Genomic DNA, 22,231 nt, shown 5'->3' with positions numbered 1-22,231 from the left:
CATAAAGAATAGCCAAGAAAATACTTGTTTCACAAATTGAATAAGGAAATGAAATTTCGGTGGCACTGATATTGACAACAGTCATAAAATTCCTCACTTTCTCTACCGTATTCCTGGTCTCCTACTGCTTAGTGACACCAGACTCTACGCAAAGTTTGTATTCTCATAGTAGACACGTAAAAATCAGTTTCCTGTCGTCTCCTGAGGTTCTGATCTGTGATAGTTTAAAATATATTTGGAATTAATTGCAGACAGCCAAGTCTCTTCGTATTCCCTGGCAAATGAAAGACTGCGTTTTTTTAATAGTCGAAATGGGACCGACTTGGGAAGTAAGGGGACAAAAAAAAAAAAAAAGAATTTAGATGGTCAGAAAATTTTTGTAACGTGACGATTGGCGATTCTCACTGTATGGCACTGTGTTACCACGCTGATACATTTTCATCATAGTTTTTTTTTTTTTTTTTCTAAATTGCATGCTAAAATGACTAAACAGAAATAACTTTCTAGGAGGCCAACATTTTGTTTATTTATTTCTAGTGTGTTATTACTCTATACAGTATCCAAAATGGTTAACAGCAAAATGGCACTATAGCCCCACTGTGCATGCGTTTTTGATGCTTCCCTATAGGCTAGTACAAATCAATTTTAGTACTTGTAATTAAGAGGGCAGATATTTTGCCCAAATCACCACCACCATGATAAATCCAAACAACTACCGTATGACTTTTGGGTAACTCACATACATGCTTTTTTTCTATTCATAAACGCTATTCCTCTGAGGAAAAGGTTAAAAAGAACAATTGTTAGTAATCTGCTACAAAATGTAAAATAGAGAGCCTTCATGATAGATAGCACTTTAAGAAAATAATTACCACCTGTTTCTTTTTTCAAATATTAGTCAAATGGTAATTAATCAAAGAAAAGGGAGAATTTCATTTCCATGGAAAACGTTGCATTGGAAAATCATTCTCAGCTATGAAAAGTAAACACAAATAATGACATTGCAAAAACATCCTACACAATTAATTTATGTGTTTAAATTTATGAACACATATATTTTATTGGCTAATGGCTACAGTGATTCATAACTGAATATTTCTCTCATTCTAAACTTTTTAATTAGAAAGAAAACATAACGCTCCCCAAAGCCAGTCAACACTAGAGATAAGAAAAAAAAATGTTGCAGAACAGCACAGATCATAAAAGAGGAAAACGAATATAAGGAAAACAGGAAATTTAGATAAACCAAATCTGTTTTCTCTATCTTAATTATGACCACGTCGCCAATTAAATGGGATGTTACCATTTTCGATTTAATACAAAGATACTACAGAGAATGAAATATTTCTATTAACACCATTCACTGTTAACACAAGATTATTCTCAAATTTGAGAAGCCAGTTCAAGAAGCACCCAAATCACTCATCCACTCTCACCAAACAGTACTTTTTATTGTGCAGAATTATTTCATTTACCGCCTACCTTTCTTAGAGAGCCTCTTCTGGCTGATTAGAGCCTTTTGATGGGCTTGGAGATTGTTCTCGCTCAGTTACAAAACTGCTATATCTCCTACTTCACTAGGAATGTTAGATTTCCAAATGTGCCTGGCTATGAAATGTAGAATCACCATGGTCCCACCCCTCGGGTGTCTAATTGTCTAGTTGCTTAAAGTTTTTAGGGACTGTATTGCACAGGTTTTAAAATATCTATTCCATCTAAAACTTAAGAACGAAAACAACCATGTCTGGTTCAGAAAAAAAAAAAATCAAATATCCATGGTCACTGAGTTAATTCCACATTAATGAACTTGCTGACAAGATACTTAATGCTGTGTTTCAGGGGTTGGCAGCCAGCATCTGTGCTGGCTTGAGATACCAGATTCCAGAGGCACTTCATTACAAAGCCCTCACCGCCGCCTCTGCAGTCCCCTTCTTGCCAGCCCGGCTAAGGGGTCTGGGCACAGGCAGGTGTGTGCAGTTAACCAGCAGGAGTCCCCCTTGGACAAATTCAGTCCATTTGTTCTGAAGGTAGCTAAGAAAAAGGAAGGAAGGAAAGGGAGGGAGGGAGGGAGGGAGGAATTGTAAAAAGGCAAAAAATAAAGAGGGACAGGATGCATAAAACACATCCTTTCTCCCCCAAAGTGAGGAGTCCAGATGTCGAACAGGGGCCTGGATAAACAGGGAAGAGATTGTGAGGTGAAGTGGAGGAAGCTGAGTAAGGCTGAAAACCTCCCAGATGTCTCCCAGTGGAGGCTCGAGGGACCCCAAACAGAACTAAAGCACCGTTGCCCTTCACTTCCCTTTCAGGATCCCTCCCACACATCTAGGTCCCTCTACTTAGTCACCAGCGTGGCCGTGGCCGAATGACTCGCCAAGTTCCTCACCCCGACCAGAGCACACCTTCCTTTGAAATCATAGTCCTCCTTCCAAGGTCACCGAAATCCCCAATAGCTCTCAATCCCTGAATATTGCGCTTTTCTCTTACGTGTGGATTTGATGAGCTGATCAGAGTGCTTCATCCCAAGCACGGCAGAGAACACTGCTATTGCAATAGAAGAGCATTCGCTGTAATGCTCTGGAATAAGGAAATCTGTTTGTTTAAATCTTGGACCTTACAGGAGTCTCTTGGAGTAAGGAAAGTCTCAGGTTTACTATAGGTTCAGCCTATCTCTCCTCTGGGTTTAAGCCTGCCTCCTCCATCTCTTCGTGGTCCAGTGCAGAGCGATGGTTCCCAACCGGGGGCCGTTGGGCCCCTGGCCCAGGGAATGATTTGGCAACGTCTGCAGATCTTTTTGATTGTCTGGGTTGAGGGGCTTCTTCGACTGGCATCTATCTAGTGGGTAGAGGCCAGGGATGCCGCTAAACCTTCTCCGATGCACAGGACAGCAGCCCCCCACAAAGAGCTATCATCGAGCCCAGAATGGTAATAGTCCTGAGGCTGAGGAACCCCGAGTTAGAGTCAACTCTGTGACAGTAGCACGATCCCGCCATCCCATAGGCTTCCTCACCCTTGGCTGGTGGCAGAAATAAGCCTCAATTAATCCTGAGTCACAGTGAATCACGAATCTGCACGCAAGGAAATGCTGCGGGCTGGAGGAAGGCAGGAGTAGGGGTGTGGGCTGAGGGACCCATCCACCTGGCGCCCTGCCCTCCGGGCCCCTCCAGCTCCATCGCCCTCTCCTGCCTGAGCAACCGGGGTCCCCAACAGCCCGCCGAACGCTACCTGGATGACTCAGGAAGATATTTTATTGCCCTTCCCACTCTTTATGCCTCCTTGATAACAAAATAGTCCTGGTTTGTACAAAAATGCAGGAAAAAAACAGTTTTGTTCTTTGCAGTAGGTTCCTGTTTGTTGTCCCTGCCTTTCAAGGTAGATGATTCACTTCAGAAAAGAGAATGCACGTGGGCTATTTCTCATTTTTGGACCTCTGCTGAAGAGTAGTGAGGAAGAAGGGAGGGCCTGGAGATATTTTTAGGCAGCCCTAAGTACCTTAAAATGAATATTCCTGTGATCGAACTCATTTTTTTTTTTAAAACATCCTTCATTAGTTTTTAAAATAAAGCACAGAGACTATGCGCGAACCTGAAGACAATGCCTGTTTAGTGGGCAGCTCTCTCTAACTAGTTGGATCTGTTTCTATTACACAGAAAACACTTTTATATAGTCATTAGGTAATCAGTTCTTAGATTTTTTTCATCAATTAATACAAATTACATTTGTAACAGAGAAAACCATTTGCGTAAACCATATGTGGATGAATGAAATGATACACAAAAAGAAAACTAACAAGTACTATGACGAAATAAAGCTAATTAACCAAACTCAGAGTAAAGAACTCCAAACCCAAGCCTTTTCTCTACTAGACGATAAATGACGTTGAGATCAAACTCAAGAATATGCTTTCGCAATCCTCTTACCCACTTGCAATGCAGAATGCAAAACTATCTAAAATATATTTTAAAATATATTTTGTTGGCATATACGTTCATATAGAATTGGGCTAGTACAGATCTCCATAGAGGCTCTTTCCTTGAATGAGATATAATGTTAGTCTTTAAAGAGAATGTTAAAACTATTATATTAATATCAATATGCATAACATTAAATAACATGAAAATATTCTGAATTCATGGCTAAAACCAAATTTTGAATGCTTTTTATAAACGGTCAGATAGATGTAAAATATTAAGACCTTTGCTTTAGCTATAAAACTATAAGTAATAAATTTGCATCTCATAAATGGTTCTATCGTCAGATTAAAAAAATAGGTGGCGAAGTACCTTCAGATGAACTATTCAGCTATCTCTGTACTTCTCGTACTCTCCACGTTCAAAAAGTGTGTTGGTAATTCGGGAGATAGTCTACATAGAACAGTCACTGGAAATCATCTTGCAAACTGCAGGAGGTTAATAGTTACATCTCCCTTCAGTTTCCATGGTTTTACAATAACCGCTGTTATTGTTACCTCGTACAGCTTGTTGCCCAACACCTCCTTCTCAGAGCCTTCCTCCAATAAGTACGAAAGGCGTGAGAACCAGAGCTTTTGTAGAAATTGCTGTAAGCTTCACAAACTTAAAGTGTCAGCTTAATTCTTTGGCACACTCATTTTTTAGAAGATTATCTCCTACAAGAGAGACATCTTACCCTGAATCTTCTTCACGTGAAGAACCCCCCCAAAAAGATTGTTTGCCAACAACTGCTTCTTTTTGTAAAGTATCTAAATTGTATTTTCCTTTTTCGTTTCTTCATTTAAAGTTCTTTGTTGTTGTTTTTTTAAACAGTGGCTACAGATCTCCTGTCTTTCCCTCCATTTTCCCCTCTTCCCCTTGACATGAAAGTATGGAAGCAACCTGGTCTCCTATTTCTAAATGTTCCATTTTAGCTAACCTCCAAAAGGAAGTTGGAAACGATGCACAAAATTGCAGAGTTTCACATGAAACAGAACAACTATTAGTTACTCAAACCTCATGGGATCCATTTTTATTTGCAATATCCACATACCGTTCAAAGTGAAGTTCCAATTCTCAGCAAGTTTACCTTCTCTTCTGCCTGCCAGACAGACCTGCAGTATTATGTTAAAATTGATGGCACATGTAGCTGACCATTTCCATATTCCTTTTGTTTAATATATACTATTTTCACAGTTTACAGCGATTAAAGGACAATACTGTTGCTCCTTTGCCTGGCTTCCTCCTACTTGAGCTTTAGTCCTTACACCACAGCCAATAGTAGGTGCTCAACAAATGCTTACTGAATAAGGGATAAATCAGTTGCAGCTACGTTTACGAACTTCCACTGCAAACATCTTCTTGACCAAGAAATCATCTAGGGCCATTTTGGGCCACCTGTATGCTGAAGGCATCAGTAATCCTTCTCTTCTCTATTAAAAAAAAAAAAAAGTGTGTTTGTTACACTTGCAGAGTTACCACAGGTAAACCAACCAAACATATTCCAATCTCTGATAAACTTAGCCACGCATAATTTTGTCAGACAATTCATTAAAAAAAAAAAAATGTTGTTTTAGTCAGGTGGATCAAAAAAGCACATAATTTCCTCTTCTAAGAAAACATTTCCTCAGAGTTTTCTGTTTAAAACCAAAGGAAGGCTACGAAATTACTGTGCCCTCCAATTTACAAAGCAGATGAACACTCCTTCCGAAAGATCAGGGTGCATAAGGGAACAAGGTGCGTGGTGGCAGGTTTATCGTGCGCATGGTCTCAGAATGAACAACAGTGTGCCCACAGGACACCGAACGTGAACGGATTCCTGGGAAGTCCAGCTAAGAGCCTTGAGCATATGTATTTACATACATACATGTGACACATACATGTGCTTACCACGACCTGCAGACTTAAATTCTCTAGTTTTTTTTTTTCCTTTTTTTTTTTTTTTTTTAGAATCCTTGCTGGGATATGTTAAGATCCTTGCTTCTTAACCTTGAAGCAAAGAGAAGACAAGTATCAAGACGTTCTTTTTTACAATTTTTGAGGGGAAGAAAAGTTACTCCTGATTACTTAGGCTGTGCCCCTGTTCTTCTCATTTTAGTCAACTTCTGAAGTTAACACCGAAAACCACAGGCGAACTGTTCACATAAATTAACTGAAAATGCTCCAACACTCTACCTGCCTGCCGTGTGTCTGTAGTGGGCCACGTGCCAGTTTTGAACAGCCTGATTGTCAATGGTCTCTGCCCTCTTGAGTTATAAATTTCAATCAAGATTCTTTTATGACTTTGGGGTAGGCAGCACTCTGCAATGTGTGCCGTGGGCCTGAGTCCCTCCCTCCCTATCTAGGTGGCTCCTGATACAGTTAGTACTCACTCGATTGGAGTTTGGACTAGTTTATTGGCTTTCAAAGTGTGATGATCCCTGCATCAGCAGGATCAACCTCATCTGGAAACCTGGCTGGAAATGAAAACAGGAGCTTATGCCTGCCGAGACACACTAAATAAGAAACTAGAAGAAGGGCCCAGCAATACCTGTTTTAACCTCCAGGTGATTCTGACAGGTAGTCAAGTTTAAAAACCTCTGGCTAGGATACTCCTAAAGGCTTCTTCTCAAACAGTCAAAATCCATTGTTACGAAGTCAAATATGCCTTCTGGAACTAGCACCATGTTCAATCAAATGCACTTAATGATTCCTAGTAGTCTGAGTAAAAGATCACAATAAGAAACACCACATTGTTAGGAATTTGCTACATTTTCACAAGGACAGCATTTCATATAGCAAGCTTTTCCCAATTAAGCGGACAGTGTGACAAGTGTTTGATAGCATTTTAACTAACAGTGGTGATCTCTAAATTAAATCTTTGTCTCCTTTGTAAGAAGGCAGCTCATTCCAGCTATCGTGGAAAGTAAATATGTACTTTTTGTGACATTTTGCATCTATTTCTCAAGGCCAGCTGCCGCGAGCAGGGTTCTTTCACTTTCCCACCCTACCTGTGAGAAATACTGGACTTTGGCTCGAGAGATGCAATTACATGCTGGTGAAATCATTTATGAAACTACCAGAACAGGCCAAAGAAATGAAGCATTTTAGGACCGCCTCCAGCAGAAAAGGTTAACCAATCGGGAAGAGCGAAGCCTCTAGACTTCTAAAGAACTCTAACCCCAAAACGGATCTGATCCTAAAACGGGATTCAGGGAGGTCTATTTCTCCAGTTAACGACCTAGAAATTGTTCTTGCTTAAGAACCGCAACTCCCAAACATGACAATGGTAAGACTTCCAACAATGACACCTTCCATTTTTCTGAGGCTCTTACCAAAGGAGGACAAAAATCATCCTTTGAATAGACCGAAAGCTTGGATAACAGGGACCAAAAGGAAAAGCTGTTAAACGAACAGCAGGGGTCAAGTTTAAAAGTTAGCTTTTGCTCTCCCAGCTCAAGGCTCCTTTCCCACCCAGTTTCCAATGGGGCAGGTGAGGCCTGCCTTACAGCCTATTCCCTCGCTTCCTTGGACACTCTCAGGTCAACCCAGCTTTTTTCATGGAAACAAATGCTTGTCTTTTCACACCATACTCCATACTCCAGGGGGCTCTTACTAGCCCAATAAACTGAGTAGTCTTTAAGAACAATGCCCCCGATATCTGTCAATTTTGTCAAGAAAATAATGGAGAAAGCTACAAAACCCAGAACTACTACGTCCCTGCTCCAGGCACACACGCAAAATTGCTTTTCATGGAGAATCCAGAAAGCATTTATCTTACAGTACTCAGTGAAAGCATATTAAAGTCTGCCCTGGCATCTCACACCTATAAAGTATTAGTCATGCAAGTGACTAAATGCTGTGTGAAGATGATTAATGCACCCAGCAACCTAGTCCATGTCCAATTTGCCGTTTTCAAATTCTCCGTTTCAGGAGTATATACATGTCTTAAGTTAGTTAGATATTTTGGCAGCACTTTATGTCAAAGGCTTAAAAAAAAAAAAAAAAAAACCAACAAAGCCATAACTCAACAGTCACCAAATGCCTTAAAAAAAAAAAAAAAGTCCTTCACATAGAACCTGGTAGAGGTCTTCAGAATCTTCAACACTTTGAATCTACCAAAGAACTGAATTCATTCAAATGCAAGGCAATATTTGCAAAGACATAAATTTGAGTTATTTCTTAATTTCTCTATTTCTCACGTACATACTGCCTTCCAAATGAGTGATTCTAACCTTATGTAAGATCAAGAATGAAAAAAAAAAAAAAAAGCCATAGGACCATCACAGGCAAATTCTCTCTTTCTCCACCACGCTGGAATATTGAGTGACAGGTCACATGGGCCAAGGACACATTTTTAAGGCAAGATGTTAATACAGCTTTAAAGACGCCTGTGGCCTGTAACTTCTTTTGGCTTCCCCCACAGATGACTTCACCTCCACTTCACACAGCTAAGGTGTATCGTGTGCTCTTGATATACAGTCATATAGTTTCTTTTATTCTACACAGAGGTTATATTAGTAAAGTGGCCCTTAAGTAAAATAAAATACAATACGAAGCTCACACTGCCTCCTACTGTTAGAAGGAAAATTTCATGAGGTCAAAATGGTCCACAAATTGCAGTTTAATGGGAGTAAGGGGTCTATCTTATTTTTTCCTTTCTCTTCTTTTTTTTTAATATAATGACCTATTTTCAAACCAAAACCTCAAGTATTAAGACAGGGTCTGCAACCCACACAAATGCACTGCAGAAAACCCTACTAGGAATGACTTCAGAATTGGAAATCATGTTCCTCAAACATGTTTTTGACTTTGTATGTGATGTAATTAAACAAAAACATTAATAAAAAAAAAAAAGAGGAAGAAGAAAGAAAGACAGAAAGCAAGAAAGAAAAAGAAAAGTTAAAAGCACTACCCTGCCTGGTCAGGTGACTGGTGACTTCACCAAATCTAAGGCAGTATTAGGAGTTGGTTTCTCCCCTTCCCTACCCACAGTGAGGTAAACTGCTCCCTGTCAGCAGAACAGATTCAAAATCCTGCTTATCTTGTAGTCAAATGGTAATGGCCATACCCTCAGGGCTTCTTAGACCTTTAAGATTTTTTCCATATTTACGGGAGTTGGAAGTAATGTCACCCAACTTGTCACTGAGGTATTTCTGCTGGGAGCATCATGCACCTGCTGCCCCTATCCACCTCAGCCTCGATACTGTATTAAATCACTGAATATGAAACACAGAAACACAAACAATAGTTTTGGATTTGTTTCTTTAAAAATGACATCTGTATTAAAAGTCTTAAAATGGAGAGACAATGATTAAACGCGTGTCTGGAATTAAAAATTACAATTAGTGAGAATTCTCTTGGTACATCACAACAGGAAAATTTTGTTCTTTGCTTCTGGAGGAACACCCTAGAACAGATAACCCCAAAAAATTTTTAAAAATAATACAAAGGGGAGCTAAATACCTGAACATTTGAACAAAATGAAGCCAGATAAAAAAGAAAGAAAGAAGGGCAAAAAAAGAAAAAAAACAAAAAAACAAAACAAAACAAAATAAAAAAACAAAAAAACAAAACAAAAAAAAACAACCAAAACCATTGCAAGACATGGAAATTACATTTTAAGGGCTGGAAATAATAAAGAAATTCACCAAACAACAGGCCCTATTGTCCTGGCTCCTTCAGGAAGATTACAGAAAGGAAACTAGGAAGTGGTTTGGGGAATAGCAGATTCTGGGTTATGGTGGGAAGTTCACAGGTTGGCACCGGCTGGAACAGCTGAGTTTTGAAGGCACTCTGCAGACACAGGGGTGCTGGGGCCCTGAATCACATTTTTGAAGTCTTTGTACTGTATTTTAAAGAGCTAGTCATCAAAACCTGTCACTGCCAACCAAAAAGAAAAGCTAAACTTAAAAAAAAAAAAAACAAAAAACAAAAAGAAACCCAAAGAAACACACACACACACACACACACACACACAGTACACACAAAAATGTGCAGATCTGTAACATTTTTTTTTCACAGCTGATAAAAAAAAAAAAAAAATACTACCGTTCTCCCCCAGACTCCCCTTTGATACAGTAGGTAAACAAAATAGATTTTTTTTTTTTCCACAAATATCAGCAGACACTTTCTGGCACCCCACACTGCATTGGCATCAGTGTTTACAGTCCCAGTTCAGATGTGCATACTTCAGATTGGATACACTGTAACAAGAATCCAACTTTGCATAGACATCCTTAGAATCACAATCAGTCACAGGGTTGCCCTTCCAAGCTGGCAGAAAAGGAACCCGATCTTTAATTTCCAGCTCCTCCTGGAAAAAAAAAAAAAAAAAAAAAAAAGGAAAGAAAAAAAAATAAAAAAATAAAAAATAAAAAAAGCCAACACAAAAGTTTCTTCCCTTCCTCCTGTCCTGCTCCTTCATTTGGTTCTCCCGGACTTCCTTCCATGTGGAACTACAAAAAGGGGTGGTTGGAGGCAAAAGAAAAAAAATAAAAATAAAAAAAAAAAAAGGAAAAATTGCCCCCTCCCTTTCTACCTCCCCACCCCATTTATTTATTTATTTTTATTTATTTTCTTTTTCTTTTTTTTTTTTTTTTGCAGGCTGAAACTTTGGCCCGTGTCGAGCTGCCCACACAGCGCCCTAACGGCTCCTTACGCGGGGAGTGGGGTGGAAAAATCCGCGTCTCCCGGGGTCCACGAGCAGCGTGCATGCAGCAGGAGCCGCACCGCCCCCGGGGCTGCACCGGGGCTGCACCGGGGCTGCACCGGGGCTCGGAGGGGGAGGTCAGCGGAGGTCGGCGGAGGTCGGCGGAGGTCAGCGGAGGTCGGCGGGGGTCGGGAGCCGGGCGGTGCAGCCCAGCCGGGCCCCCGGCACCCCCGCCCCCGCCCCGGGGCCGAGGCACAGCGGCCCCCGAGGTCGGCGCGGGCGCAGCGCATCCCCCCCGCGGGGGCGGGCGCGGGGGCGGGCGCGGGGGCGCGGGGCTCCCGCGCGCGGGCGGCTCAGAGGATCACGCAGGCCGAGCAGCAGCCCTCGTCGCCGTTGGGCTGCGCCGCGTAGTTCATCTGCCGCACGATCTCCGCGAACAGCTCGTCCACCGAGGCTTTGTTTTTGGCCGACGTCTCCATGAAGGGGCAGCTCCACTCCTCGGCCAGGGCCTTGCCCTCGCCGTACGACACCTCGCGCTCGCCCTCCAGGTCCACCTTGTTGCCCACCAGGATCATGGGCACGCGCTCGTACCGCTTGACGCGGATGATCTGGTCCCGCATGGGCTTGATGTCCTGGAAGCTCTGCTGGTTGACCAGGCTGTAGACGAGGATGAAGCCCTGGCCGTTCTTGATGTACAGGTCCCGCATGGACGCGAACTGCTCGGTGCCCGCCGTGTCCAGGATCTCGAGCACCGACGGCGACGAGTCCACCTCGATCTCCTTGCGGTAGAAGTCCTCGATGGTGGGGTCGTACTTCTCGATGAAGGAGCCGGTCACGAACTGCACGGTGAGCGCCGACTTGCCCACGCCGCCCGAGCCCAGCACCACCACCTTGTACTCTCTCATGGCTCCGCCGGCGCCCTCGCCGCGCCCGCCGCGGCCCCGTCGGGGGTGCGCGCCGCGGGGCGCCTGGGCTCGTCGGCTGCACGACCTGCCCCCGGGCTCAGCCTGGCGGCGGCGGCGGCGGCGCGGCGGCGACGGCGGCGGCGCGGGAGGACAATGCCGGCGGCCCGGGCGGCGGGAGGCGGCGGCGGCGGCGGCGGCGGCGGGCTGCCGGGGGGGCTGCTGCTACGTGCGCGCCGGCCCGGGCCGCGCGTGGCATGGGGCCCCGCAGACCGTGCGCCCACCGCCGCGGCCCAGCGCGCTCTCCCCGCAGCCTCCGCGGGGCGACGGCTTCCTACTCGCCGCGCGCAGCCCGGCCCTCCCCGCCCCGGCGAGCATGCCCAGTGCGCCGACGGCCTCGCCCGCGCCAGCCGCCGCGCCGGGTTTTCCGGGGGGCCGGGCAAGGGGGCGGGGCCGCGCGCGGGGGGGGCGGGGCCGGGGCGGGGCCTCCCCAGGAGCGGCCTGCGAGAGGCTCGGGGTCGGCACGGGGGGCGGGGCCTCGCGCGGGGGCGGGGCTTGGGCCGCGCTGGGGGCGGGGCGAGGGCGGGGCCTCCCCGGGAGCGGCCTGCGAGGGGCTCGGGGCTGGGCGCGAGGGGCGGGGCCTCGCGCGGGGGGCGGGGCCGGGGCCTCCCGGGGAGCGGCCTGCGAGGAGCTCGGGGGCGGGGCCGCGCGGGGGGCGTGTCCGGGGGCGGGGCCTCCCGGGCCGTGCGAGGGGCCCAGGGCCGGGCGCGGGGTGAGCAGCGCGCGTGGGTGTGCACGGGGGCGGCTTGGTGCAGCGGGGCGGTGGCGCCGCGGCGTGGGCTGCGCGCTCGGCCGCTCCCGTTGTCCCGGGCGCCGGGAGACCCCGAGGGCGTGGGAGCGGCGCGCGGGGCACCTGTGCCCCCTCCCACGGCGCGGGCCCCGACACGCTCCCGGCCCCCCACTCCCGTCGTCCCGCACAAAGGGGCCCGCGGGGGCTCCGGCCGGCACAGGGGAGCCTCCCGGAAGCGCGGAGGCCGGGCCGACCCCCAGCCGCACGGCCGCGGCGCCGGCAGCGAGCCCGGGCATGCTCAGTGGGCGGAACAGGTTTTCGGGCTTAGAAATAGGAAGCTGGGGCCCGCGCAGCCACCGCGCGGCTCACATTACCTCTCCCGGCCTCGGGCCCCATTGGCCCCGCCGCGCCCGTCTCGCCGCCCCGGCCGGGGCCCCATTGGCTGCCGCCGAGGCTCCCGCACTTGCGGCCGCTTCATTGGCGGAAAAGTAGCCTCGGCTCGCGATTGGCGCCTGCGGAGCTCGAGCGGGGGGCGGAGGCGCAGCTGTTCTTTCCCCGCTGCTCCCCGCCCCCCCCTCCCGCTTCCCCCGACCTAGTCGTTCTGGGAGCCCGGGGTGCAAAAAAAGAAGAGGAATTAAGGCGGAGAGCTCGGCGCTAAATATAGTGCCCCGCTGGCGCTGCGGGGCGAGCCTGGCTGCGCAGCGCCCGGAGGCCGCGGGCGCCCTGCTCCCCCCGCTGGGCCCGGGCTCCTGCGGAGTTTGCAAAGTGTGCGGCTGGGCGGGAAGTGGGGGGACGGGGGCGTGCAAGGGGGCCGCCCGGACTGCGTGCGCCGCCCGCTCCGGGTCCCGGGGCGGGGGCGGGGGCGGGGATGCCCAGGCTTGTCCTCCTGCAGACGTCTGGGTTTGGGGGCGGGCCGCCTGCACGTCGGGCTGGGCTCGCGGCCGCGGGAGGGGCGGGGGCGCTGCCTCGACCTGCCCCAGCCTCCCTGCCTCCTCGCCCGGGGCCGGGACCCGGGACCTGTCGGGGGGCCCGCGTGTGCACGAGCCCCGGAGCCGGGGGTGCGGGGGTGGGTAGGGGGGCACGAGCTGCGTCAACCCCCCCAGCTCCGAGTCTGCACTTTTTTTTTTTTTTTTTTTTTGGTTTTGCAAGCCGAGGCTACTCGCGCTCGGCGTGCGCTTCGGACGAGACGCGCCCGGCTGCGTGGCGAGCGCTGGGTTTGGGCCCCGGGTCCGGCCACGTTCGCGGGCTGACCTGCCCCGAGCCGCGGAGGCGCAGCCCCAAGTCCCCACCGGCCCCGGCGGGACGTGGGTGCAGCCGCCGCCTGGGGGGTGGGGAGGGGAGCGGGGTGCTGGGGGGTGCCGGGGGGTGCCCGCCCCGCCCTCACGGTGGAGCGCAGACAACGTGTTTTAACCTTGACTATCAGAGAGCCCGCCTCGAACTCTGTGCTTATGTAATCCTCCAGGAAAAAAAAAAAAAAAGAAGAAAAAAGCAAAGAGCACCCCACCTGTCAGAGGCACACCCACCTCCTGCAGCAGAGGAGAAGCCCCGCAGCACTGACCAGCGCTGAATGTCTGCAGAAGGTCCCGCACGGCTCCTCCGCGCCGCCTCACAGGCCTTGTTACACCTGTTTTAAAGAGGAAGCAACTGAGGTCCTGGGATGTTGGGTGACTTGCCTGCGATTTCCCAGCGGGTGAGTGGCCGGGCTAGGACCCCGGCCTCCCTGTTGGGCTGCAGAAGCTGGCGTGTGCCTCTCGGGGCCCTACTGCCTCCTCTCGGGGAAGTCCCCAGGTTGTACTCTTGCTTAGGGTCAGCCTTGGGGCCTGAGGTCAGACTGTCTCCACCCCAAGCGAGAGGGACCTCTGCCCACCGCCCCGGGGTTCTCCCCTGGTGATGCACCCTCCCGCAGGGTCAAGGAAGCTGAACCTGCTTCTAGGCCAGGCTCCAGGGAGTCAGAATTCTGGAATCCTCTGCCCAAATAGGACTTGCTTGGAATTTTGAACTCAGTCCTGTGTCCAGGGATGGCTGTTTGTTGGGCTGAGGTGTGCACTCCCAGGTGCTGTGGGCTCCCAGTGGGTGCAGGAAGGGTCCTCCATGGAGTCAGCTTTGCTTCCCTTCCCCTTTCCAGCCTCCTCCTTGGAAGAGTCCCGAATTCCTGATTCACACCATGCAGGTCCTTGTAAGGAGGTATTTGTCAGGGTGAGAGGACACATGGATCCTATTTTGTTAACAGTTTGCTATCTTGATTTATAACTTAAGTATTTAGAGTAATGCTATGTGGGCCTCTCTTTGTCCTCTTGCCCACAAATACTAGGAAGGGTCCTGAGTCTGACATAATAGAAAATACTTTGTCCTTACAGGTCTGGTGTCTCGTCTCAAGAACTGGATATCAGTTATTATCTGAGACCTTGGGCGAGTCCCTTGAGCTCTCTTGACTCCAGTTTCCCCGTCTATAAAATGGTGATAATAAAATTTGCCCTATGTACCTAGCTACATGAGGAACCTTGGAGAGAATCTAGTGACCAAACCCCTCATTTTGCATCAGAGAGAAGGGAGCAAAATTAGAACCCTGGTGTCCTGGCTGCACTTTACATGGTGCCAGCCTGTCCTCAGGGAAAATAATTGACAGATAATGGATGGAAACATGCTTTTAAAGCTGCAGAGCCCCATGAATGCATGGCAGTTACTACTCTGACCCAGGTAGCCTCACAGCCTGGTCTAGAAGATTCCCTCCTCAGGACCTCAGGTCGTCACGTGGATCGGTATTACCGAATCTTGGTACCAGTACCAGAAAGATGCCACAGTGTGAACACTGTCTATTAGGGATTCTTCGGTAGTAGTGTTTATTATGTTCAGGTGCTCTCTCACAGACAGATTTGCACTAGGACTTTGGGATTCAAAATGAAGTAAAGAAACTGATGACACATATATTTTTAGGATTGGCCACTTCCTCCTGTGAAATCTGTTAGGTGTCTTTACCTCACTTAGGGCATGAATCATTATCTGTCCTCTACTGTAATTATTGACACGTCTATGTCTTGTCACCCAGCACCTTGGGAATGCCTTGAGGGCAGAGGCCATATCTGGCTTATCTTTGGAGCCATCTCTGACCCTCATAACACCTAGTACAGTGCCTCCGCGGGAGGCCCTCCATAAATATTTATTGATGAAACTAGGAAGTACATTTTATTCCTTTTCCAAATTCCACTTGTAGTAGAAGATTATATTAATCCATGGTGAGACATACCACTTCCTGGATCCTTAGAAAAATGTATACCGACGTTACCGTCTCCCTGAGTCATCAAAATGACTTTTAAGATGAGCAGAGTCTATCCTTATTTGGGTGGAAGCACTAAATCGGTGCTGTCTTGGGGAAAGATACCAAGCCTCCAGTGGATAAAGCCTTTCTCCGAAGAAGACTGACTTTTGCACGTAACCTGAAAAGGTATTTCTAGGAAACAACCTAATGTAAAAGTTACCGGGTAAGGACTGCTTAAGCACTGACAATGTATGTTGACAATGTATGTTGCACAAACAAGGGTACCCTCCTCCCTTGGCTTTTGCTCCCACAGCGGGGACTGCTGAGCTTCTGGGACACTGAGATTGGGCCTTCGGGCAATGAGATGGTTTGTTGGAATCCAGGTCTTCTAAGTCCTCAAGAGCATAAGCCACCTACCTGCCTCCACGTTTACAGAAAGCAGAGGTTTATTTCATCACGATTGTAGCTTTAGCTGATGCCACTTCGTGTTTTCTTCGAGCATTTTTAAGGTTTCTTTTTCTTTTTTTTTTGGCTTTTTTTTTTTTTTATTTTTTTTATGGCCCCACTTTGCTTTTCATTTGAAAGGAGAGCATCAGTAAAGATGGAGCGATTGAGATCTAAGCAATAGGATGTCCGCGGAATGGGAGTTTCTGGGGAGAGGACCAAGGAGGAGTCTGAGGACTCTAGTGGGAAGCCTGAAGATACATACTTTCTCTCCAACAGTCAAGAAAAAGCCAAGAGACCTGAAGTGGAGCTTGAGAGGGTGAGAAGTTGAGGAAGTTCAAGCTACAAGCAACCTTCTCTTCATAAATAAAAAATGGCAAGGCACCTGCTGTAGGAAGGGAGGTCAGGTGTGGGCTTGGGAACGAGTAGAAATGAAGCTTTTTAACAGTGACTGTGCAGTACGCAGTATGATGTTGCTAACCTGCTAAATTTGGTTTACGTGAATTTGTGAAGATGCCAATTCAACTTTCTTTTTTTCTTTTTCTTTTTCTTTTTCTTTTTTTTTTTTTTAAGAAGGATCTTGATAATTCCTCTTAAGTCTGGTGGGTTTCTGTTAAAATCCCTGAGGGTTTTGTATCAACACATACAAACAAATAATTATAAAAGTAAGTATGTCTCTCTCACATGTCAACCTTAGTGAAAATACACACACAAACCACTGATTTATGTGATTAAAAGTTTCATTACTAAGGGGAAATTAAATGAACTCAATAAAACTGTCTTACCTATACGGTCTCTTGAGTTTTTCTTTCTGTTGCATGCTAAATTAAAATAAGACCTTGAGTACCTAAGCTCAGAGAAGGAGTCACTTTGAGTACTAGGATATTTGTCTAGAAAATGTTGTACTTGTGCAGGATTTTCTGTCACAATAAGGAAAATAGTTATGTCATTTTCATTAGATAAGTAGCATATGTTTATGGTAAGGAATTTGGGATGTTTAAAAAAAAAGAAAGAATAAAGTAAAACTAACCAATTACCACCCAACTCCCCCCCCCAAAAATAAACCCTGACCTTTTTTTATATACTTTTCTTGTCTTTATTATAGAATTATTTAAAAGGTAGAAAACTAGCTCTAGTGTTCTTGTGACTATTTGAGTCTATTTGAGCTCAAGGTAGGGTTCAGTTATTCTATAGCCAAGAAATTAAAAGTCAAATAAGACAAATATCCTAAGTACTCCTTTATCAAAGAATTTTCCTCTTGTATTTAATGGGTTTTCTTTCGATGGGACTATTTGTGTCTCATAGGCTAACATTGCCCGGGAAGTTCCTTTCTTGGCAAAGTCCCCGAGGACAACCTGGTTTGGGGGGTGTTTGGCCAGAAGGTGGGATGAAGCATGTCCAGGGTCATGACCTCCGGGCGTCAGAACACAGCAGCCTGTCTGCACAATTAGCGAGTGAATCGAGGGCTTCAGCTGCATTCTCCCAAATGGTTTTGTCCCTCTCCAGAAATGATCTTCCTCTTTGTGGCAAACGGTGCCCGTTGATGTGTCAGCGCCATTCAAAGCCTCGCTGTGACTTCTGCATCATTAACACATTTGTGCTTTCTCTGTCGCTTTGCACCCAGGCGTCCTCCCATCTCTTTTGCCCTCAGTTTTCCCCGGGGCTTATAGGAGATCTGCCCCCCTCACTCCTTCCGTGTGTCCGACTGTGTTTGGGAACTGAATTATTCTCAAGGCTGCAAATTCTTTACCAGGCAAAAGAAGAAGAAAAAAGATACTTTTGCTGACATGGTTTTAGGCTGAAATTTGCTCTCAACTGTTCTCGGTGTCTGATGTGAATAGAATACCAGGCATAAGCAACATTTAAAATTGTATATTCATTGTAATAATGGGAAAGGAAATTTCTGAAAATTACATGTCTGATAAATCTACTTTCTCATCGAACCTCATATGCAGTGAAATTTCCTATCTTGAATAACATGTTTTCTATAGGGTGACCCAGGAAGTTAATATTTGGTGGCTGGAAGAGAGAAATAACATTCACAGATACCACTGTATTTCCTCTGGCCAAGCTGAATAATTCTGTAAAAACAGAATAGTTTTGTTATCCTAGGAAAGCCCGTAGTTCTGAAAAGATCCTTCATTAAACGTAAATTAAAATGGTGGGAGGAGGTTGGGTTGGGCAAGTGACACGGTCTTTGACTCTCCAAGCATTATTTGTGCTCTGTAAGCGACAAGTAACCTCCAGGATGCTTTGGGACCATGCCATGTAATTTCCCAAATATTAAACAGCCTATTTTTATTCTGTTTGATTCAGATATACTTTTATTAGTGTATAAGGCTATAAGTGCAATTAGGCCAACTTTATATGACTTTTATGTTTCCAGAATTACAGCTGGAGCCTAAGGTGGTTTCATTCTACAATGTGGGCACGCCAAGGGAGGAAGGCCCAGGACAGTGACTTGACTGCACTCTTCTGTAAGGGACTTGAGAAGTAGGAGAAGAGGTGGTTGAGGCTCATAAATGTGATTCAAGGACAGTAGAAATCACCAAAGAGAAGTCTGTCAAATGTGGTGCCCACCTCTCAGGTTACCCTTTGGGATTGCCCCATGAGACTCCCGAGTGGAAAGCAAGTGCAGTAGCAGCAAAGTCTCTAGATCACTGAGACGGTAAGGTGCCAGCAGCATTTGGCCCACAACTCCGCAACATCTGATGCCGGGGCCTGCAGTTTTGGGCAGCTGCAGCCGCTACAGAGGGTTCCAGGGTGGACCTCTACAGCAGGGCCTATCTCTTCAGTGGGTAGCAGCAGAAAAAGAGTCACTTTGGGCATTGGTAGCTGCAGCCAAGACCTCGATACAATGAGCTGATCAGGAGCAAAGGGAATGGTCCAACCCATAGAGCAGTCGGGGAGGCTGGTCAGGGAAAAGGCAGGAGAGACACCCGTAGAAGTTTCCAGCACTGTTTGCAAAAAAAATTAACTTCCCACGCTGTTGTTAGAATCTAAGGAAAAATAATAATTATGAGATACATCACTGTGGTTGTCTTACCCCTCGGCCGGCATAATGTAGGAATTTAGGTTACATGGCAAATTGTTTAGAAATAAGTTTTCTTAACAAGCCACAAAACTTTTCTAACACCCCCTCCTTCCCTTAGGATTTGCTGATCTTATTTTTAACATCTTCTAAAGTTGCCTCACACTGAAAGAATTAGAAATACTCATGGCTGCACTTAACTGGAAACCCAACTAAGGGATGGGGGAGCTAAACAAATAAAAGTTTATTTCTCACATAACAAGAAGTCTGGAATTGGAGTTCTTCTGGATGTGGTTCAATAGTGAAGAGACATGAGACCCAGAGATCAGAGTCTGCCTTTGCAGCAGGGAGATGGTGGTGGTGGTGGTGGGGGGATGTACCAAGAGGACCTTCTGTTTTATCAAGAAACAGAAGCCCCTGGGTGGCTCAGCAGTTGAGCGTCTGCCTTTGGCCCAGGACATGATCCTGGAGTCCTGGGATCGAGTCCCACGTCGGGATCCCTGCATGGAGCCTGCTTCTCCCTCTGCCTGTGTCTCTGCCTCTCTCTCTGTGTCTCTCATGAATAAATAAATAGAATCTAAAAAAAAAAAAAAAAGGAAAGAAAAGAAAAGAAACAAAAGCACCAAGAGGCTTGCAGTTAAATTTCCTTGGCCAGTGCTGAATGCTCTTCTAGCTGTGAGGGATCCTGGGAACATTCCCATTTAACTTTTCCACCTTGTACAGTGAAGGAAGACAAGAGAGAAATACCTAAAGAATGGTGTTGGGTAAGTGAGCCCACGGTGTTTACCCCAAACATCAAACCACTCTTCTGGAACTCGGGATTTTTTCGGGCAATTCGATTTGCACATCTTTTTTTTTTTTTTTAATCAGGCCTGTTCATTAAACATTGAGTGAAAGATAAAGTACCATCTCTTATGTTTTCATCGAAAAACCACATTTAAAAATCCCTATTTGTTTTCAAGTCTGGTTGTGCATGCGATACAACGTCTTGGTCAACCCAACTTTGGTTTACACAAAAACCTGCAAAAAAAAAAAAAAAATTAACTTTTTGAAAAACAAATTCAGATTCTCGATGTCCAGAAACTGCCAATGGAACTTTGGTCTGACGGACGTACTTTCCAATTTTGGCTCAGTCACTTCCTAGATGTAAAACCGGATGACTTATTTCACCTCTGGGGCGGCCAGTCTCCCGGCTGGCTCCCACGGTGCCCACCTCCTGGCATTCATACCCTACATAGTCCCGTCACACGGTGTTTCAGCGTTGACCTGCATGACCAATGGACCATGATAGAAGTGGGGTTTATTGCTTCTAAGAGTAAATTATAAAAGATTGTAGCTTCTCTGCCTTGGGCTCTGTCTTTTGAATTTCTCAATCTAGAAGAAGTCAGCTGCCACATGTTCAGGACGTCCAGGCAACCGTGTGGCGAAGCCCATGTGGCTAGGACCTGGGGTCTTTACTTCAACTGCGATGAGTAACTGAGGCCTGCCAGTAACCCAGAAAGTGCACTTGGAAGTCAACACCGTCCAGCGTTGAGATGGCTGCTTCCCCAGCAACAGCTTGACTGCAGCCTCATGAAGGAACCCTGAGCCAAAACCATTCCGCTAAAGCTGCTCCCAGACTCCTGACCCTCAGAAACTGGAAGATAATAAAAGTCCCTTCTTTTAAGTGTCCATACCTGGGGGGTAATCTGTTGTACAGCAAAAGGTAACTAATATAACTTCTTTAAACGGCAGTGTCATCGTCTGTAAACTGGGAATATAAATGATTGTTACGAGGATAATATGATAACTGTGCGTGAAACTGCCCCATGAGGTTCCTGCAACATAATAAGGACATGGAAAAAAAATCAATTGAACAGATATTATTTGGTTGTGATCATTTTCACATTTGCCATTTTCAGAGCTCCTTTCTATTTTAGATGAGCGCAGTTCTAAGGAATGCTTCCACTTTTTGCTTTTCCCTAGTGCTGGCGTGGAATACATGTTGCGGAACACAGCTGGCTGGGTGGCGTTGCTTTAGCACTCTACTGCACTGGCGATGGTTTTGTGAGTTGGGGTCGCTTGTGTTAAAAAAACAAAAAAAGTCACATGTGTTTAATAATGAATATGCCTCCCAGAATGCTAACATAGAGTATCCTCGGTGGGCGACCAACGGAGTAAAATACTGCTGTAAATGGATACTGTCTTCTCCTGGAAGACTTCTGGTGATTGGATTTTTTTTTCAAGATTTTATTTATCTATTTATCTATTTATCTGTCTATTTATATATTTATATATTTATTTATTTATTTATTTGGAAGGCACAGGTGAGTGTGTGCGAGCGGGGATGGAGGGAGCGGACAGAGAGGGAGAGACTCCCAAGCAGACTCCTGGCCGAGCACGGAGCCCAACACAAGGCCTCACAACCTGGATCTCACCACCGAGAGATCAAGGCCTGAGATGACATCAAGGGGGGTGTCGCTTAACAGACTGAGCCACCCAGGCACTGCCTGCTGCTGGTGGCTTTAATATCACTCACAGGAAATGCACCCCAATCATGGGTATAAGGAGGATGTGGCAAAGGCGACTGCCCCTCCTACACACACACACACTCATCAGAGTCGTCCAGCCTTTCTTCGCTTTGTCTCCAGTCCAGCCCCGTTGTGCGGCCCCATCCATTTAGAATCCCAGGTGCCAGGATCTTAGTGCACCTGCCGCCGACTGTGCTGCACAGCTTTAGGTCACCTCCACTGTTTTTCCTTTTCCTTTTAAAAAATGATGTTCTTGTTTCTTGTCTCTGCTACTTCAATACGCTCGTTCATTTGCACCATAAGAAGTGTCTGTGAGCAATGTAAAAATGTATACATCACAAACACACGTGCACATACCTATAAGTGTGTGTGTGTCTACAATTAGCCTACTTTTTCCTCTTGGCCCATATGGCACAGTGGGGATAAGTTTTGGTTTGCTGAACTAACTTGACTGTCATCTGTTGCTAGTTGCTCAGGGCCTGCTTCTTTGCCCCCAAAGCAGGGTTGTGTTGTCGTTGCCGTTGTCTCGGAGTAGCTTTGCTCCGCCCTGCAGTAGTTCTGAAAGTCTGAGGGCTCGGAAATACTGGTTTCTAAAGAGCAGAGCTTTTCCTGTGATAGTATTTATAGGTCCCAGGCTCTCACATTGTAATTATCAACAAGCCCAGCCTCTCATTTGCTGGTCTCCTTGCTCCCAGTCTTGCTCTTCCCTTCGTACCAATC

At 46.6% G+C, this 22,231-nt stretch overlaps 2 protein-coding genes and 1 long non-coding RNA gene across 3 annotated transcripts in view; 1 reads left to right on the top strand and 2 right to left on the bottom strand.

Moving 5' to 3' along the window:
- The window catches only part of LOC119865433, a 45,887-nt gene extending 35,115 nt beyond the window's left edge, over positions 1-10,772 (bottom strand). The window contains exon 1 of the long non-coding RNA XR_005377227.1: positions 1,483-10,772. This is a non-coding gene — a long non-coding RNA (uncharacterized LOC119865433). The remainder of the gene's footprint in view (positions 1-1,482) is intronic.
- A 68-nt stretch (positions 10,773-10,840) lies between these two features.
- Positions 10,841-11,533, bottom strand: RAP2B (RAP2B, member of RAS oncogene family). The gene is made up of 2 exons (XM_038570198.1): positions 10,928-11,533; positions 10,841-10,892 (listed from the first exon to the last, which is right to left on the bottom strand). The coding sequence occupies exon 1, from the start codon at positions 11,481-11,483 to the stop codon at positions 10,932-10,934; it is 552 nt and encodes a 183-aa protein (XP_038426126.1). The 5' UTR covers positions 11,484-11,533; the 3' UTR covers positions 10,841-10,892; positions 10,928-10,931.
- Positions 11,534-11,737: 204 nt separating this feature from the next.
- LOC119877426 (serine/arginine repetitive matrix protein 1-like) lies at positions 11,738-16,760 on the top strand. The gene is made up of 5 exons (XM_038570205.1): positions 11,738-11,919; positions 12,296-12,584; positions 12,763-13,037; positions 13,733-13,960; positions 14,628-16,760. Exons 1-5 carry the CDS (start codon positions 11,738-11,740, stop codon positions 14,755-14,757), a joined length of 1,104 nt encoding a protein of 367 aa, XP_038426133.1. The 3' UTR covers positions 14,758-16,760.
- Positions 16,761-22,231: the final 5,471 nt, after the last annotated feature.

The sequence above is a fragment of the Canis lupus genome, chromosome 23 (genome assembly GCF_011100685.1).
Source record: "Canis lupus familiaris isolate Mischka breed German Shepherd chromosome 23, alternate assembly UU_Cfam_GSD_1.0, whole genome shotgun sequence".
NCBI lineage: Eukaryota > Metazoa > Chordata > Mammalia > Carnivora > Canidae > Canis > Canis lupus.
This window is presented reverse-complemented; position numbering and strand designations above follow the sequence as displayed.

What these genes read in the sequence shown, in the direction of transcription:
- RAP2B (XM_038570198.1), bottom strand. Translation starts at nt 11,483, where the DNA reads ATGAGAGAGTACAAGGTGGTGGTGCTGGGCTCGGGCGGCGTGGGCAAG.
- LOC119877426 (XM_038570205.1), top strand. Translation starts at nt 11,738, where the DNA reads ATGGGGCCCCGCAGACCGTGCGCCCACCGCCGCGGCCCAGCGCGCTCT. An exon ending in TCCTGCGGAGTTTGCAAAGT is followed by an intron (nt 13,038 to 13,732) that starts GTGCGGCTGGGC and finishes GTAATCCTCCAG; the next exon opens with GAAAAAAAAAAAAAAAGAAG. An exon ending in TGCCTGCGATTTCCCAGCGG is followed by an intron (nt 13,961 to 14,627) that starts GTGAGTGGCCGG and finishes TTGTCCTTACAG; the next exon opens with GTCTGGTGTCTCGTCTCAAG.